General features: G+C 37.9%; 1 protein-coding gene across 2 annotated transcripts; it reads right to left on the minus strand.

Annotated features, from left to right (window-relative positions):
• Window positions 1-264: 264 nt before the first annotated feature.
• On the minus strand, window positions 265-18,503 carry rps6ka2 (ribosomal protein S6 kinase, polypeptide 2). Of its 2 annotated transcripts, XM_028573656.1 has the most exons (22): window positions 17,974-18,503; window positions 15,019-15,135; window positions 14,070-14,151; window positions 13,267-13,347; window positions 12,763-12,842; window positions 12,125-12,231; window positions 11,993-12,030; window positions 11,727-11,869; window positions 10,758-10,828; window positions 9,693-9,781; window positions 8,875-8,939; window positions 6,125-6,227; window positions 5,818-5,963; window positions 5,321-5,443; window positions 4,877-4,966; window positions 4,520-4,678; window positions 4,166-4,327; window positions 3,888-3,964; window positions 3,180-3,297; window positions 3,007-3,063; window positions 2,731-2,811; window positions 265-2,155 (listed from the first exon to the last, which is right to left on the minus strand). In XM_028573656.1, the coding sequence occupies exons 1-22, from the start codon at window positions 18,076-18,078 to the stop codon at window positions 2,006-2,008; spliced, it is 2,244 nt and encodes a 747-aa protein (XP_028429457.1). In that variant the 5' UTR covers window positions 18,079-18,503; the 3' UTR covers window positions 265-2,005. The 2 variants fall into 2 exon arrangements, with proteins under 2 accessions (XP_028429457.1, XP_028429465.1); XM_028573664.1 differs by lacking the exons at window positions 15,019-15,135; window positions 17,974-18,503 and adding an exon at window positions 14,306-14,314.
• Window positions 18,504-18,694: the final 191 nt, after the last annotated feature.

Below are 18,694 nucleotides of genomic sequence, written 5' to 3' on the forward strand. Positions count from 1 at the left end.
TGCTTCAGTTTCAGGGTCCTGGTATTGTGCATGCTGGCTCACTGTCACACTTACTAGGACAGTTGAACAGTACAGAGTCCTCATTAATGTTAATAGTAACACCAATGCTTTTCCTGCTGTAAGTCAAAATGCCGTGTTTGGAAAAAGGCGTATTGTCATCTAGGGATGTAAGTTAATTTTTTGTGATACACTTTGTTAATTTCTAAGTATGGACATTTACACATGCAGGTACATAAATATAATTTAAAAAAAACAACCTCTTCATTCATTTCAGTATCGTTTCTGTTCTTTTCCTTTATTTGTAAAACTTTGGCATCCTAGCCAATAATTTCAGTGATTGGCCAGGTATATAGACAGTATGTACACTCTGAGCAATGGATGCACAACACAATATAATATGTACAATCTCTATATATCTGCAAACACAATATATACAGGCTTACTGCTTGCCAATAGTTGTACAACACTATATGTACAATCTAAATTAGTAAACAATATTTACAGCTTTACCTCAAATTTGTGGTTGTACAACACAATATCTACAACCTTATCTGCATACTCATAGTTGCATCAGTCCCAGCTCCACCTCTCACAGTTGTGCAATGAATCATAACACATACAGCCGGTGTATCAGCAAACATGTACAAAATAACGGGATCTCTGCTACAGTGCTTATTGGTTTCCCGTCACAATATGTGAGTACCTCTGACCAATAAGTATGTGTATTAATTGTGGAGCATCATAATCTACAATCCTACTGGTAAATTTTACAACACAAAGTGTGCTACTCACGTCTGCAAACCACCCTGTTCAGTCTTACCTCGTATTTGTGAATGTACAAGGTATTAGATGCAATCAGGGCAGCAGCAATACACAGTATATAGAATCCTCTGACACAGTGGTTCTCAAACACTTTGGCTTTCAGACACTAACAGCAAACAGTAGTCTACTGGCAGCTACTTGACACACTCGAGCACACATTGAAAGATGATCTATCACACTGAATGCTGAGTTAATAATACAAGGTAGTATAGGCTGCAGAGTGACATTTACCAAAAGAGAAACATGATGCTCTCCAGGGCTTCTCTTAAGCCAAATAACATTTAGAATATGTTATGAAAAACCACAACATACTACGTTCAACATAAATACCTTCATAGCTCACTGTTCCATCTGATTTGGGAAGTGCAGTAGTGATACATTTAACAATACATTTCACGATAGTAAAAGGCTGTATTTATGTAAGACAACAATTCATACAGTAAAATTGTTAAGCAAAGTAGGAACAATAAGACTTCAATGGCATTGTCAATGATTCCCTTTGGTAGGACATTTACATTTTAACATGCATAACTCTGTAGAATTCAGAGGATTGATTGAAGAAAAAATGTGAGAGTACCTCATTCAAACACGTTACTCTAATTATTAGAGCTATGACTGTGGAAGACTGTATCAATGTATGGCATGAACTCCTGGTAAAATACATGTATGTGCTAAATATAAAAAAAAACTAAAGTAAACCAACTACTTGGCATGTTGTTTGTGGCACTGAATACAGCTATTTCTGATTTGGGTGAGCGGACTATTCATCCCACTTTCAGCTGCTGGAGCTTCTGTAGATGTTGACAATTGTTCTGTTTATATTATTGCACTACAGCACTAACTGTATTCTGACATGTATGACCCAAAAGAAGTAAACATCCATGCGTTCCCTTTGAACATCAGCTGCAGATCACTTCAATTAGTTTTAAAAATGAAAAGGGTTACAATTTACACTTTGAATTGAGTGAAATGAAGCTAGTCCTAATGCATGATAAGTGCTAGTGGACTGCTTCATTGTTATAGTTAATTAGGCGTAGTCTTTTTGCAATAGGATTTTTTTTAATACCTGCTACATTCAGTTTGTAGGCCTACTAACACTATGTAACAATATGCTTTTCAAAAGAGCTCTACGTCTTCTAATTATGTGGGTTCAATTGCTTGAGTTGCATTCAGAGTGTTGAGGCTAGTCCTTTTCTTTAGGGTCTGAATTAACTTTGATACTCCCCTGTTTCTTCATTCCTCGCCGCTGAGCCAGGCTGGAGGACTGAACAGGCTCCAAGAGCGGAGCAGGAGCACAGCGCTTCAGAGCAGAGTAGGTTGCAGACAGTGCCGCCTGGTGGAATAAAAGAAGACTATCATATCATATTATTACTGGTCTAATCTGTCCAACAACTAAATATGTGGCAGACAGCGCCCCCTGGTGGAATAAAAGAAGACTATCATATCATATTATTACTGGTCTAATCTGTCCAACAACTAAATATGTGGCAGACAGTGCCCCCTGGTGGAATAAAAGAAGACTATCATATCATATTATTACTAGTCTAATTTGTCCAACAACTAAATATGTGGCAGACAGTGCCACCTGATGGACAGACAGAGAAAGACATTACAGTTTTTTCCATTTTACATTTTGCTGATGCTGGCATGCTGGAACTCTGTTTTGAACGTAAATACGTCCTAACAGTTTCTTTAAGAGCTTAGTCTTTCAGGTCAATAGATATACTGACACACAAAAAAACACTCACATACAATATGTTATAAACTTGTTTTATAAACTGTGCATTCATCACCTTAACTATCATTCTCTTACAATTAGGATGAACACTGAACGTCTGAGAATAACAAAAATTTCTACAAAATGTTCTGATGATATTTACTGTAGACACACATGCACACAGGTCTGACCTTGACAGTAAGAGCATCTTGTCTGGTGAGAGCTCTGTCAGAGAGCTGGTCTCGGTCTACAATCCAGGGGTGACGAAGAACCTAATAGCGACACAGGGAAACTTATTTCCTGATGCGTTTTCAATGGTGATATACAAAAAAAATACAGAAAGATAATATACTGTAATCTATAAAATATTTAACTCTGTAAATGTTTACCGTCAACAGATTGTAAATGGTCAATACTACAGTAAAGACTACCATTCTATCAACTGTCATTTAACCGACTAATAGTACCTGGGGTGCAGTCAGGCGCTGGTGAGGGTCCACATGGAGCATCTTGGTCACAATGTCCTGTTGATGAATAGATGAATCGGTGATGTTGGTATATTTAGACAGTACCATTGCCACGTAAACTACGCAACCATTCTTATGTGTATCTATCTAAAGAAAAGAAAAAAATGAAGAACCTTAGCAACGTCTGATACCAGGTTCCAGTTCCCTCCTGTGATAATGAATTTCCCGCTGCCGATTTGAGCCAGAATTTCATCTGCTGATTCCTCAGTACTGCTGGCAAATGGACTGAAACTGGGCCAATAAGAAGAAGAAGAACAAATCAAGCAATTCAAAAATTGGCTGAATTAAAATAACAGATAATAACTCATACTGAAGGGAGCCTTCTAAAATCTACAATTGATGTGAAAAAATACTGAAGAAATTAAGACCTCTGACATTATAACATCTAGGGACAGTAAAAACCCAGTGCAGAGAAAATAAAAAGCAACAACCTTTGATTTTACACTAATTTTAAATGGACTGTTCTTATATAGTGCTTTTCTAGTCTCAACGACTACTCAAAGTGCTTTTACATAGTACAGTAACCATTCACACACATTCATACACTGTGGCCGAGGCTGCCGTACAAGGTGCCACCTGCTCATCAGATAATCATTCACACACATATGCGCAGCATCGGGGGCAACTCAGGGTTCAGTGTCTCGCCCAAGGACACTTCGACATGGAGCCAAGGATCGAACCACCAACCTTCCGATTGGCAGGCAAGTGCTCTACCACTGAGCCACAGCCTCCCCTGTAGTGTACGTTTAGCGCACATCCTGTTTATAGCAGCAAGGGGGAGTGTTGGCAATAGTACATTCAGTTTTAAACTTTAAACTTACCCAGCTATCATGGTGTAGAGCAGGATCCCCAGGCTCCAGATGTCACAGGCTGCGTCATAACCCTGCTTCTTCAGAACCTGCGCACACACACACACACACACACACACACACACACACACACACACACACACACACACAGCAAGTAATCATTTCAATAGATTGCCTGGTGGGATAAGTTTCTTTAATTATTTTTTGGTGTATTTTTATAGCCATTTCATAATTTGTGTAAGTGTTGGTGAGATATTAGACTTGTTATTAGTATTACTGATATACTGTACCTCAGGAGCCATGAATGTAGCTGTGTAACAGGGGGTCATTAATAAGCCATTCTCAGCCCTAAGCTGTTTGGCAAAACCAAAATCACATATCCTGATGCTTTCTGGGAGTCCACTGTCATCACAATAACGAATGTTACTAGGCTTCAGGTCTCGATGAACGACCTGAAAAAGGGAAAGACAAACACAGCCAAAAAAACACACACATGACTAGCAAGTTAAGATATGATTCAATGGTTGCACAAACTGCTATTGAATCTTCAAAACCAAACAGACATAAAGTATTTTTTTGCAAGTGTAAACAAGTATACTGATGCCAAGAAGTCTTGTGTTAAAGGTTTCAACAACTATTTTTACCCCCTGTGAGTGTAAATATTCCACAGTCTTGGTCAGTGTGCAGATGATGTCTGATGCATCTCTCTCTGTAAAATTTGGCACCGTCAGAGCTCTGTCCAGCAGCTCGTCTCCTCTCAGTAAATCCTGAACCAGGGACACACACTGGCCGTCGTCAAACACCTAATTGTAAAACACACACACACACACACACACACACACACACACACACACACACAGGATTATGACACACGGCTTACTGTATTAAAAAATGGTATAAAGATGCTAAAGAAGCTCTTCTACCATGGCTTTTGAAAAAATAAATAAAAATAATTTACTGTGTGGCACCATGTGTCAGGGGTACATGTTTGTTGCACTTACATCCTTCAGAGTAATTATATTTGGATGCTGTCCGTATCTTAACAGAATCTCAATCTCCTCTGATGGATCTTTCCTCGCTTTGTCAATGATCTGACACAAAAAAGGGAACACACAGGATATGTTGTGAAGACACACATATCCATCTTCTAAACCTCTAAATAACCAGGATGACCATGATGCACAAAGCATGTTGTTTGGGTGGTTTTAATGAAATAATCCCAATCTTTCCCGCAATACATCACTATCTCACCTTATACATACATTTTGTAATTACTACATTTTGTTGGTTGGATTTGGAGGTCAGACTGTGAATGCTATGAAATACAAGGACAAAAACTATAAATAATTTATATGTATGTATGTTCAAAAATACTTTAAATATATTAATATCATAATGTTGTTGCATCTCTAAATAAGTTCAAGTAAAAGTTTAGTGTCCACTACCTTCACTGAATACTCCACAGCAGTAACTCTGTGCAGACATCTTCTGCAGACAGAAGTCAACGTCTGTTCAACTTCCTCCTTCAGCTCATAAACATCACTGAAGGCCACATCACCTTGGAGATGCTGCAGGGAACCCAACAACACCCACACCCACAGACACACACACACACCCACACCCACACACACCCAAACCCACACTCTCTCTTGTATTATATTTAATATATCTGTCATAGTCAAATTTGTCAAAAGAGTCATATATTAGGTGAGAGAATAATTTCTTTGCTTCAGCAATCAGTTGCTATAGTAATGTTGTTGAGAGTGATTTATGAGGGTTATGTTTAGAAGGGTCAGCATAATTAAATAGCCGATCACTTAATCATCAATCATCAATTCAGTGATTTATTAACATGGTTAATTTGTTATCCATTCAATGTGCAAGTGTATCAGTTCATTAGATGTGAAGAGAGGTCATGGGCTGCTTTCTTAAAGACATGTACCTTTGCTATGGGGTTGATGCTGTTCACCTCCTGACGAGAAGGCGCTACTGTAGCAACACTAGGCTCCTGACTTTGATTTGTTGCAACAAAGCTGAAGCCACGAAACAGCTGGTGTGTGTTTGCGCTGGGAGGGATGCCGGGAGAATCTGGATAGGCAAAGACACACAGATACAAACGTGTGCTCACAATGCTTTACAAAATTTACAATTATACTATTATTTCTTCTTTTCTTTCTTATTTTTAAGCACGTGTGTTTATATATAGATATTAATGCATATATGTGTATGTTTTTGTGTGTTTCAATTACCAGTGGGTGTTCTGGAGGTGAACTCAGGGTCAAAATGGAAAGTGTCTTCAGGTCTTCCAACTGTCGGTTTGAAAGGAGGCCTCATTTCCCTCCTGTACAACTTCTGCAGAAAACCACAACAATACCAGCACTTATCAGCAACGGCTGGTTTAACAACAAAATTAAACATGATCTGATGCTTATAGTTAGCAAAAAGTGTTATGTACACGTAACTTTGCTTTCATTCATTCCATTACATTCCAGTGTTTAAATTAAACAAATTTAATGGGGAGGACAAAAAAAGCAAATTTGATAAGAAGAAAATACAATAAAGAATTAGATTGGAAATTATTGTCTGGCCTCAACTAATGGATAATGAAAAGTCCCAATTGTATAGACAGTGACGAAAAAGGACACCTATATAATTTGACGTCATGCCAGGTGAAAACCCTTGTATGCCCAAAATAAAAGAGTACACAGAGTATGCACATCCTGTTTTTGTTTTTTTTTATTTACTTAAGTGCATTACTGAATATTGCCCAGAGGTGTCGCCATTGCAGTGTCAGTTGTTGCCTGCTGTGAACAGTCTGGCAGGGTCTCTGAGTAGTAATCACAATACATAACTGTAACAAAGGCCACTAGAATAAAAAAAAAACATTAAAAATAATATATATATATATATATATATATATATATATATATATATATATATACATACATACAGTACAGGCCAAAAGTTTGGACACACCTTCTCATTCAATGAGTTTCCTTTTTATTTTCATGACTATTTACATTGTAGATTCTCACTGAAGGCATCAAAACTATGAATGAACACATATGGAATTATGTACTTAACAAAACAGTGTGAAATAACTGAAAACATGTCTTATATTTTAGATTCTTCAAAGTAGCCACCCTTTGCTTTTTTATTAATAAGGGAACAAATCCCACTAATTAACCCTGACAAAGCACACCTGTGAAGTGAAAACCATTTCAGGTGACTACCTCATGAAGCTCATTGAGAGAACACCAAGGGTTTGCAGAGTTATCAAAAAAAGCAAAGGGTGGCTACTTTGAGGAATCTAAAATATAAGACACATATTCAGTTATTTCGCACTTTTTTTTATGTTAAGTACATAATTCCATATGTGTTCATTCATAGTTTGGATGCCTTCAGTGAGAATCTACAATGTAAATAGTCATGAAAATAACACATTGAATGAGAAAGTGTGTCCAAACTTTTGGCCTGTACTGTATATATATATATATATATATATATATATATATATATTGGTGAGACTGACAGTAATACACACTCTTACTTGCGGTTTGATTTGCAATTGACATTCTTTGTAAAAGGTGTGGATGCAGATTTTGTCAGTTTTGTCAGCTTTATGAGAGAAACTTCTTAAAGATCGAGACATGAATAAAGTGACCGAGAAAAAGTCAAGCAAGATTCTGACGTTCAACAGCGGAAAGCATTCTGCCTGATACAGCACACGGATTTAATTAGCATAGTATGCAGGAGAATGTAAGCCTCTTATTGGTAGCTTGTCACATCAACCCAGCAGCACCATCTGTAAATGAGAAAATGTGGTGTTTGGCAAGGGCTAGTAGGTAGTAATGTAGTGAGGAGTACAGTGAGAGCTGGTGGTGAGGGCAGAGATTAGTGGCCATGAAAAGCAGATAATAGTGGATTTTGTTTGAAAAGGGAGCATCACTACTTACAACAGCGGATACACAAGAGTCAAAAGCCTTCCGAACAGCTCTGATAAAAAGGAAATGGGTGCAACAGTGTCACCATAAGCAAGGCTCTCATATTTAGGAACAAAACATACATATGATGTACTTCTTGATAGCAGTATTTACATAAGTGCTTTGCTTTTCACCAATGTAAGCTTGTTGCGTTGCTTTTACAGTAAATACTCTTGTTAGGGTATGCAGCAGAAGGCTTCTGCAACATGAAAGTTACTCACATATAACCCAGATACTGTAAGTAGAAGTCTTGAGCAAGGGTGCATACTGTTGAACGAACGATCCCTTTTAAGCAGCGCACGTTCAAGGAGTGGATGTCAAGGTTTTATGTTATGTTTATGTATATTGTGGTATTGTTTTGTTTGTTTGTTTGTTGTAGTTGGAGAGTCTAGTGCAGAGGATTTATATCCTGTACCAGAGAATTTTCATTAAAAAAACTAGATTGTGATAGCACAGGCAATGGATTAGTTACAATAAAGTTAGGCAAGACATGTAGACAGGGAAGTGAGGTATTTTGCCACTGAGCAAAATCTCATTTTGAGGATGTTTAATGATTGATGATTGTGGGCAACTCCTGAGGAAGTAGATGAACAGCTGCATGGTTTCGATGACAGAGTACAACAACTATAGTCACCACACAATGTGATTCACATGTGTTAATCTCAGAACAAATTACTTAACCAAGGCCACTAATCTGAACAGTGCAACTGCCAGGAAACCAGTACAATTGCCACATGAAAAGGGAAAAAAGAACATACTTGCATACGAAACAGGCCTAGATCTGTCCTCACTGTCGCTAGCAGTGTTAAAAAGCCAACTTTGTTTCACTTCTGGCTGAGTCTGTGATAACCTTTTTCACTACACAGTATGTGCATAATGTCAATGATTAAACAAGTGTATAATAACATCCAAGTTAACAGTATCCTTACAAATAGCGTCCTTCCGTTTAAAAATAATAGCAATGAGACAGCCTAAAATCATGCAGATGGCAGAATGTGTTCTTAAATTGAACTTACATTCCAGTCTATCGATGCAAAGAAGCGATGTCTTTTTATTTCCTCCACTCCATCAGGTCCTGCACCTATCAGTCACACGGATTCAATTTAAAAGAATAATGTCATTGTTCACATCAGTTTGACAAACAGACAGCATGGCAAAAACACCTATAAACTAAAAACCAAACAAATTTCCAATGGACCTCCATGTTGGTTTGGCTGCTTGGACATTTGAAACATAAATGATATCGCTTAACATTATTAGCATACTATAGAAAGCGTATCATGCTGTAGTTTCAATTTTGCTATAGTTAAAGTGACATTTTCACAACGTTCCTGCTTGATATGAATAAACCTGATTTGTAGAATATTATTTTACCACATCAGGATGAGGTTTAGCATTAGCTCCCCAGGTTTGTATGTGTGAAGTGTCTCATGTTAGTTCATCGTTGGTGGTGATGGCGTAGTAGATATAACAAATGCCTTTAGTGTGCGTTCGATTCTCACTGTGATACATCAACCAATGTGTCCCTGAGCAAAACACTTAACCCCTAGTTGCTCCAGAGGCGTGCAACCTCTGATATATGGCAATTGTAAGTCGCTTTGGATAAAAGCGTCAGCTAAATGACATGTAATGGAATGTAACTATTTTGAAAAGTGTTCAAAATGCCTGCTTTCATTTCAGGTTGCTGCTTTTATCTGCAGCCTTACATTTTGCATCCCTTCAGGTAAGAATTGACCTTAATAGTTGAAAATCCAAAGCACAAAAATGTAAATGTACTACCATTAATCTGAAAACATATTTGCCTGTCAATTTCCACTTTTTATGTATACAGTACCTAGACGATTAACAGGGTTCCTCTTGAAGAGTGCTCTTAATAAACTCTGCACTTCAGGACTGAGGAACTGTGGCATTCCCAGCTTAGCCCTGTTCAGAAAAGACAAGAAACCGGTTCATGCATATGCAGATGTTTGGTAGTGCTGTGATATATACAGTACAGGCCAAAAGTTTGGACACACCTTCTCATTAAATGCGTTTCCTTTTTATTTTCATGACTATTTACATTGTAGATTCTCACTGAAGGCATCAAAACTGAATGAACACATATGGAATTATGCACTTAACAAAAAAGTTTGAAATAACTGAAAACATGTCTTATATTTTAGATTCTTCAAAGTAGCCATCCTTTATTAATAAGGGAACAAATTCCACTAATTAACCCTGACAAGGCACACCTGTGAAGTGAAAACCATTTCAGGTAACTACCTCATGAAGTTCATTGAGAGAACACCAAGGGTTTGCAGAGTTATCAAAAAAAGCAAAGGGTGGCTACTTTGAGGAATCTAAAATATAAGACATGTTTTCAGTTATTTCGCACTTTTTTGTTAAGTACATAATTCCATATGTGTTCATTCATAGTTTTGATGCCTTCAGTGAGAATCAAATATGTAAATAGTCATGAAAATAAAGAAACACATTGACTGAGAAGGTTTGTCCAAACTTTTGGCCTGTACTGTATATATATATTTTTTTAAGTATTGGACCAGTTTAACTTTATTATTAAATGTATTCAGGTATAGTGGGATATCCTGAGATTGATAATAGAAGGTACACTTAAGCAGCTTATCTTGAATGAACCATAATACATTATTATTTCAAATATTAGACAGAATATAGAACATAGAAAAATAGTTGCAAAGGGAAAGAGGAAGCTAATCAGAAACTTTGAAAGAAATAACTTAATATGACCAAAATGTAGTAAAATCCCATACATAGTGTTTATGATGAAAAACACTATTAGAACTAGTACACAGTAACACATGAAAAAAACAAAAAACAAAACGTCAGTAACGCATGGAAAAATAATTAAATAACAATAAATTATAGTTTTAATTGGTCTTACTTTAGTATAAGCGCCATTGTTTCCTTCCGGTCTTTTCCTTGGAATGGTAATGATCCTGTCAACATCTCAAACTGGAAAAGAGATGATTATAATTGTCAAAGCACTTGCCGGCTGACCAATGTAAGGTAATGTAGTAGCAGTGGATGTTTCTCAACAGTTATGCCAAATGCATTGTTACTAGTCATAATTTTAATTTTAGATACCCAAAATGATATAGCCACAATACGTTTGTGGATATCTACAATTGCATTGTTTACTAGTCATAATGCCAATTGTGGATATCCGTAATTACATTTCTACTAGTCAAAATGTATGGTTTTCCATTTTGTTCTTCATATTAAAATTATATTTCAGATATCTAGTGTTCATTCTGGATAGGAAGAATGACTTTATGGATATCTGAAATCACAATTGTGGATAGGAAGAATGTCATTGTGGATATTTTAAATGTTCTTTTTGACTAAGAAGAATCGAATTACGGATATTTGCAATACATATGTATCCAGTCTAGCTGCTAAATGTTAAAACGGCTTGCCATACAGAGGGAGTATTTTGAAATGTTCAGCTATTTGTTTGTCAGCTGTCAGTGAATGCTAACCTCCTTTTCAGTATTAGTAACCACCAGGCAAACAAAACAAGCAAAATCCAACAGATGCACGACTACCGAAAGTGATGGGTCGTAATCTGCCAGATACAATAATTAAGCAGCTTTACTGACAGAAGAAAGCCAAATTCAGAAACCAGTACACTGTCACATTATGTAAGACCTGAGCCTTTGGCTCATATGATATCATAGTTAAGTCATAGATCATAGACTTAGTAAATTCATGCATGCTGTTTTTGACAGCACGATCAGACAAAACTTGCAAGTCAGTAGAAAAAGCGTATGTATTTCGATCACAAGTGCACATTATAATTGAAAATAGACTGTCAAAGTAAAAGCTTATTTTAAGATGAAACAATTATTACCATAAGTACCCCAAATGACCACCAGTCAGCACTTTGTGTATGCCCTCTCCTGTTCACGACCTCTGGAGCCATGTACTCTATTGTTCCGCAGAAGGAATATGCTCTTTTATCATGATCGATGGCCTCCTTACTCAATCCAAAGTCTAAAACACAGAGAGAAAAAGAGGAGGGGGAAACAATGTAAGCAGAAATATTGACACTAAGTAAAAGATAAATGGAAAGAGAGAAAAAAGGACAGAAGATTATTTGCAGTTGGATGCACTGACCAGTTATTTTAATGTGTCCTTCTTCATCCAGAAGAATACTGTTGAAAAAAAAATGAACATTAAAAGCTACTTTTAAAATAATTTTGTAAAAAATAGATGGATACAAAAAAGGGTGCCTTTATGAGATAGTACTTTTCAGGTTTGAGGTCCCTGTAGATGATCCCCAGACTGTGTAGATGGTCCAAGGCCAGGGCCAACTCTGCAAGGTAAAACTTCACATCGTCTTCTGTAAACATTACCTAGAACAAAAAAAGACATGTGGATGCAGGTGAAAAGAGATCCTAAAAGATCTAAAACAGGAAGAAAAAATACATTTGCAAAATATTTAAAATAATTAAAAAGCAGTAGGAAGGCTCATTTTGGCAACTATCTTTCAATTATCATGAGGTAATTTTTCCCTTTAACACAACATTTCCAGGTCATATTAGTCAGTATTAAATAAAAATATTAAATAAAATACTTGTGTATTTATATATATATAAATGCAAAATAAAACTTCACCTTTCTTTGAAAAACATTATCCAGCTAAACACACCTCACAAGCTACACACTTGTGTAGTCTTTGTTTACTGATGATTCATCAGCATGACAGTAATAGAGGCCAGGGTCACATCAACACAGCGTTCGCAAGGAGAATGATGGCAGGTATATTCACTACTAGTAAATATTAAAGTGTTATACAGCCCATAATAGACCCTGAAAAGTACAGGCTTGTAATTTGTTTAGTGACAACGAGGAAAGACCCAGGGAACGTTTCAGGACAATCCTACCTCTTTTGATAGACGAGTGAAAAGGTCTCCTCCTCGGAGGAAGTCTAGGATCAGATAGAGCTTTCCTTCAGTCTGGAAGGCTACACACACACACACACACACACACACACACACACACACACACACACACACACACACACACACACACACACACACACACACACACACACACACACACAGACACACACAGACACAGACACAGACACAGACACAGACACAGACACACACACACACACAAAAGTTAGTTAGTTATAGACTATACAGCTGTATTGGGGCTGTATTCTGTTATTTTGAGGATGCATTTGAACATAAAAAAGGTGTATATGAAATGAAATAACAATATTCAGCCAAAAACTTTCCTACAAGTTGGGAATCGAAAAGTTACTTAAACCTATTTTGTGCTAAAAAAAAAAAAAAAAGGATCTTGTTATATATGGGAACACACTGTGATTTTAGAGAGACAAACTAACATGTAAATGAGGACCATCAGACAGTCAGACTTACCATAGTGCAGTTTAACTATAAATGGATGGTTCACTTCTGCCAGAATGTCTCTTTCCATTTTAGATCGCACGCGATCCCGAACTAAGAAGGAGATAGTGGGACGAAGAATTTGTTTAGTAACATAATATTCATTTATTTCTATCTGTGTGCAGATAAATTATGTCAAGCCTCTAATACCATGAGAATGTTTTATGTAGGATCATGAAACTGCATTTAAGCAATAAAACATGTACACTGAATTAAGCCATCCCATGGTTCAAGCGTAGCTGGTCTATAGTCTGTTGCAGCATTTTTTTCCTTGACAGGATGAGACCACACAGTATTCCAGAGGTGCAGGTTAAGAGGATTAAAGCGTGTACAAAGACACTTAATCATCACATGACATCTAAACCTGATATTACAGCACGTCCTGTGTTCAATATTCCCATTCAGTTCATCTGCATCAAAAGTACAAACCTCGTTTGCTCCAAATTCTCCTGAATGTAGGGCACACTGAAAACTGACACTATCTCTTATATCTCTTCATTCCTAGGCATAACCATTATTAATCTTAACAAATTATCACTCAGCACCCAATAAAGAACAAATTTGTTATTGCAGCGTAATGTGTCTCAGTCAAAATTCAGTAATTCATTCCATTCTTAGATGCTACAGATGCACAAATACTGTAGGTTAAACAACAGTATTTACAAGTAGACTACTACTTAAAAATGAAAAGCATAACATGATGACAAGAACAACATCCTCTTAGGACTTTTGTCTAATGATTTTTGATATCATTATGTTTCCTTTTAATTGTTTACCTTTCAGTGTGGCTTTCTTCAGGACCTTCATGGCATACAGCTGTCCTCTGTCCACTCCTCTAATCTTTCTCACCAGAAACACCTGGAATCATCATCATCATCATCATCATCATCATCATCATCATCATCATTGTGTTTTATGAGAAAGAAAAAAAACAAGTAGGAAGTATATTAATATTGATGTCATTCAGGTTACTAACAGAAGACTTGTTTCATTAATGTTTAGCACAACACACCTGTTTAATGCCACGCCCCTTCTTTTTGCTTCAGATGCTAACATTACACCAAACCTCACACGCAATTTGTAGGCGACTGAACAGAGCAGAGGTAAGTTAGCTACCATAACTTTTCATAAAAGATTCACATGACCACTGTTTCACTGTGATAGAGACAACAACTATGATTTACACACGGTTGCAAAGTAAGCGCATGTATAAGCTAGCTAGTTATGCTAAAATGCTATCCAGGCCACGCCACGCTATGACTGTAGGCCTACTGTAACGTAGCCTACTGCCTCCACCCGCCAACATCTGCTGTGGTTTTATGTCCGCCCCATGCAGACCTCTAGCTAGATAAGAGTATTATGTGACAATTCAGTTGGTCTTTACTAATTTAAATAAACTAAGTGAACTGTGGCATGAGCTAGAATCTCCTGGAATGACTTCCTAAAGCGGTGGAGGCTTTAGCATCATAGTAATGCAATTGAATGTGATGTGTATAGCAATTACACATTAGTGCACAGATAAACGTTTGGCCTTTAGTGTAGGCCTGTGTGTGAAGTCCAGATATTCTAGTATGTAATCTTTTGGCTTGCACTGATACATTTTCTCTAAGACAGGAGTCTGATCCAAGGGTTTGAGAGAACCTGCTTTCTCTCATATTTCCTTTTACATTAGTTGTTGTTTGAGATATTAGTCTTAGTGGTCTGGTTAAAATGTGCATCCTGTACCTTTCCATAGGAGCCCTGTCCCAGCACTTTAAGCAACTGGAACTGAGAGGGGTCTGCTTTCTCACAACCCTCCTTAACATGGTGGCTGATGTCAATCTCCTTAAGTATACTGTCATCCTGAGAGAGAAACAGACATCACTATTTGTCAATTACAGTACAGGCCAAAAGTTTGGACATACCTTCTCAGTCAATGTGTTTCTTTATTTTCATGACTATTTACATTGTAGATTCTCACTGAAGGCATCAAAACTATGAATGTACACATATGGAATTATGTACTTAACAAAACAGTGCGAAATAACTAAAAACATGTCTTATATTTTAGATTCCTCAAAGTAGCCACCCTTTGCTTTTTTTGATAACTCTGCAAACCCTTGGTGTTCTCTCAATGAGCTTCATGAGGTAGTCACCAGAAATGGTTTTCACTTCACAGGTGTGCCTTGTCAGGGTTAATTAGTGGAATTTGTTCCATTATTAATAAAAAAGCAAAGGGTGGCTACTTTGAAGAATCTAAAATATAAGACATGTTTTCCGTTATTTCACACTTTTTTGTTAAGTACATAATTCCATATGTGTTCATTCATAGTTTTGATGCCTTCAGTGAGAATCTACAATGTAAATAGTCATGAAAATAAAAAGGAAACGCATTGAATGAGAAGGTGTGTCCAAACTTTTGGCCTGTACTGTACATATTTCCAAAGACAGGAAAAAAAAATAGTTGATTAAAAGTGAAAGAGTAACATCTGAAACATTAACAGACAAAACAATAAGAGTTGAAATACTGTTCATGTAACATCCATATCAATAAAACAAACAAAAATAAAGTACATCACTTTTATAAATACACCCAAAGACGATTAAAGACAAAGATGATTATTGATGAGCTATTATGTAATTGCTGGAAAGGTATGGGCTGAGGTCACTGGCAGTGATGCATAGTGTAAGCTGTCAACCAAGTATGAAATGCTAATAGGTGTTAGTAAATCGAGAAAGCTAGGCTTAGGCCAAATAGTTGTGAATTCAAACACATAAGCTTTATTTAATTTTTTTATAAAGTGTGATGGTCCTTCTTTTCCTGAGATTTTTGTTTTTTAGCGAGGAAGCACCAAGACATTCAGATGTGCAGCTTGAAATGGTTGGAAAAAATTGTATAAAAAATACAGTGAATTGGGTTTATTACTGACATGACAGCATAGCAACAGTGCTGATCCTCACCCAATAAACTGGGCTGTCCTCCAGAATATACTTTTTTGGGCTCCAGTTTAATTAAATGCATTCATTTGATTGATTATCTACAGTATTATTTGTATTGTTGTTTCCATATTTAATGAATATTTGGGTCCAGCCCTAAACATAACAAAGTCTGTGATGTCAACTTCTGATCTGAGTCTCAAATTTTAGTATGTGGAACTGTATCAAATTATAGTGATTACCTTATGCAAATTAGATAATACATTATGCATTAAGTTTATTGAGTAAACAGCTTTTGAGCACAGTGTTAATATGAGATGGCTATATTCTAAGCAATGAGCACGTGAGTAACTTTGAGTGTAACACAACATTTGGGGTTTAAAGATAGTGAAGCTCTTTGCACACTAAAACTGTAAGTGTCGAATCAGACCTGCTGCCCTTTGCTGCGTGTCATCCCCCACCTCTCTCCCCCTTTCATGTCTATCCACTTTCACTGTCTAAATAAAGGGAAAAGGCCCTCCCCCCCAAAAAAAAATAAAAAATAAATAAATAAATAAAAAACTTTAAGTGTCTAACAGGCATTTTCCACAGGGTGCGTCTCTGCTGTTTTCCAGAGGCGCCGCGGGCCCCGCGAGTGATCGCAGCCATTCAGGTCAATGCTTGATATTCCACCAGCCGCGCAACAGCGCGACCCAGAAGCGTGCCCAGAAGCGTGCCCAGAAGCGTGCGCTCCGCTAAAGATACGCGCCACATCTATTTTCCTTTTTGTCATGACAACACCAAAAAAGAGAAGGCATGGAGTTTAATTAGCTTGGAGTGGAAGGTAGATACTAGTTTAATAAACACGTAATTGTTCTGTAAAGTACTTCTAGAGACAATAAAATCTGTGAGTCGGGAAGCAAGACGCTACGCTTCTGAACACAGCCGGAACACAGCAGACACTATGGGTGGGAATCACCAGAGGTCTCACGATACTTATGTCACAATACGATATTATTGCGATTTTAAACATATTGCAATATTCTGCCATTTATCGCAATTTATTACCTTTTTTCCTACTTGTCCAACAGACAGACATTTGCCAGCACGACTAACAATCACACAAACAGGTAGATAGCCTGTCAAGATGACTCATCAGCACTTGGTCACAACAACAAAGACCAGAGGAGGAGAGGGTTTCTATTTATATCTCAATCAAACAGGTAGATGTGCTGCAAACAGCATACTGCCTCTCTCTCTTCCCCGCTGGTTTGTTTGGGCTATAAATAGACCTCCACTGCTGTGGCCTTCCACTAAATCAATCTGTCTCTATCCATTTATCTATCAACCTGCCTGCTTGGCTGCCTGTTTGCGTTTTTATCTTGCTGACTGTATTTCCATGTAGCTTCTCTCTCTCTCTCTCTCTCATAGTGAAAACACAGTGTATTTCTGCCCCTCTGTTATCTGGATTCTCTACAGACAGGCAGAGGAACAGCTGTAACGATGCTGCAATGACTCCTGAACCACTCCACAACAAACAAAATAACACCCATTCTTCCCACACCCATTCCCATGTGCACACACACTCTTTACACACATCCTCATCTACTGTTGATAAGAGATGGCTGCTGTTATGGCCTTAATATTCACACAAACACACACATGGTGCAACTGCAATGCATTCCCCCCCTCCCAGCATGCACAGATTTACACACATGTACTAATCTATCTAGTTGATGGACATTTGCACTGGTCCTAGGTGGGTGTCCAAACAGCTTGACTAACCTCTAGTTGACAGAAGCCAGTGTTGTTCTTGTTCCTTGCCGCCTTGTTCTTCAGGTAGATGGAAAACCATCTCCGCACTGTGAATTTTCGCGTGCTGGTATCCATGGCAACGGGCAGACCTGTGCATCTATCCCATAATGATGAACATCTCCCTGCAGAGGGGTCCTAAGGTAGACATGCAGAAACAAAGCTTTTTTTCTTTTGGTTATCTATTTGTCCCGCAGTTTATCCATTGGCCTATGCTCAATGCAGTCGTCGCTATTTAGTTTTCCCATCATTCACATTCGCCGCTCGTCTCTCTGGACGTCGTGTCCCCCCTCTGTCTCTGAGACGCAGTAGACGCCAGTAAGCACGCAGTCAGAGTTGTAACAGAGCCGTTAATCTGCGCAGACAGATAGATGGGTTGGCGGATGGGGCAAGTGCTGCTGGGTTTGGGATTGTCTTGTGTTTTGCAACCAGCTCGCTGCGTGAGGTTTCCGGGAGAGGTGACGAATACATCTGTTCCGCTGAATCAGGAGAGGTGTGTGAGAGCTCCCTCTTCACATCCCTGCCTGTGCATGTGTGTCCATCCCCTGCTGCCTCTCTCTGTCTCTCTCTCTCTCTCTCTCTCTCTCTCTCTCTCTCTCTCTCTCTCTCTCTTTCTCTCTCTCTCTCTCTGCAGAAGGGATTGTCACCAGGCACATTTTGTGCAGGCTAGCTCACAGCCCCTCCCTCCTTGATT

Source organism: Perca flavescens, chromosome 1 (assembly GCF_004354835.1).
Source record: "Perca flavescens isolate YP-PL-M2 chromosome 1, PFLA_1.0, whole genome shotgun sequence".
Classification (NCBI taxonomy): domain Eukaryota; kingdom Metazoa; phylum Chordata; class Actinopteri; order Perciformes; family Percidae; genus Perca; species Perca flavescens.

Bases quoted from the DNA above. Each gene is read 5' to 3' on its own strand.
- rps6ka2 (XM_028573656.1), bottom strand. From the start codon at position 18,078: ATGGATACCAGCACGCGAAAATTCACAGTGCGGAGATGGTTTTCCATC. The intron at 5,444-5,817 runs GTACATGTCTTT...GGTTCCCTGCAG, and splicing joins GCATCAACCCCATAGCAAAG to CATCTCCAAGGTGATGTGGC. The intron at 3,298-3,887 runs GTAAGTTTAAAG...TTATTGGCCCAG, and splicing joins CTCTACACCATGATAGCTGG to TTTCAGTCCATTTGCCAGCA.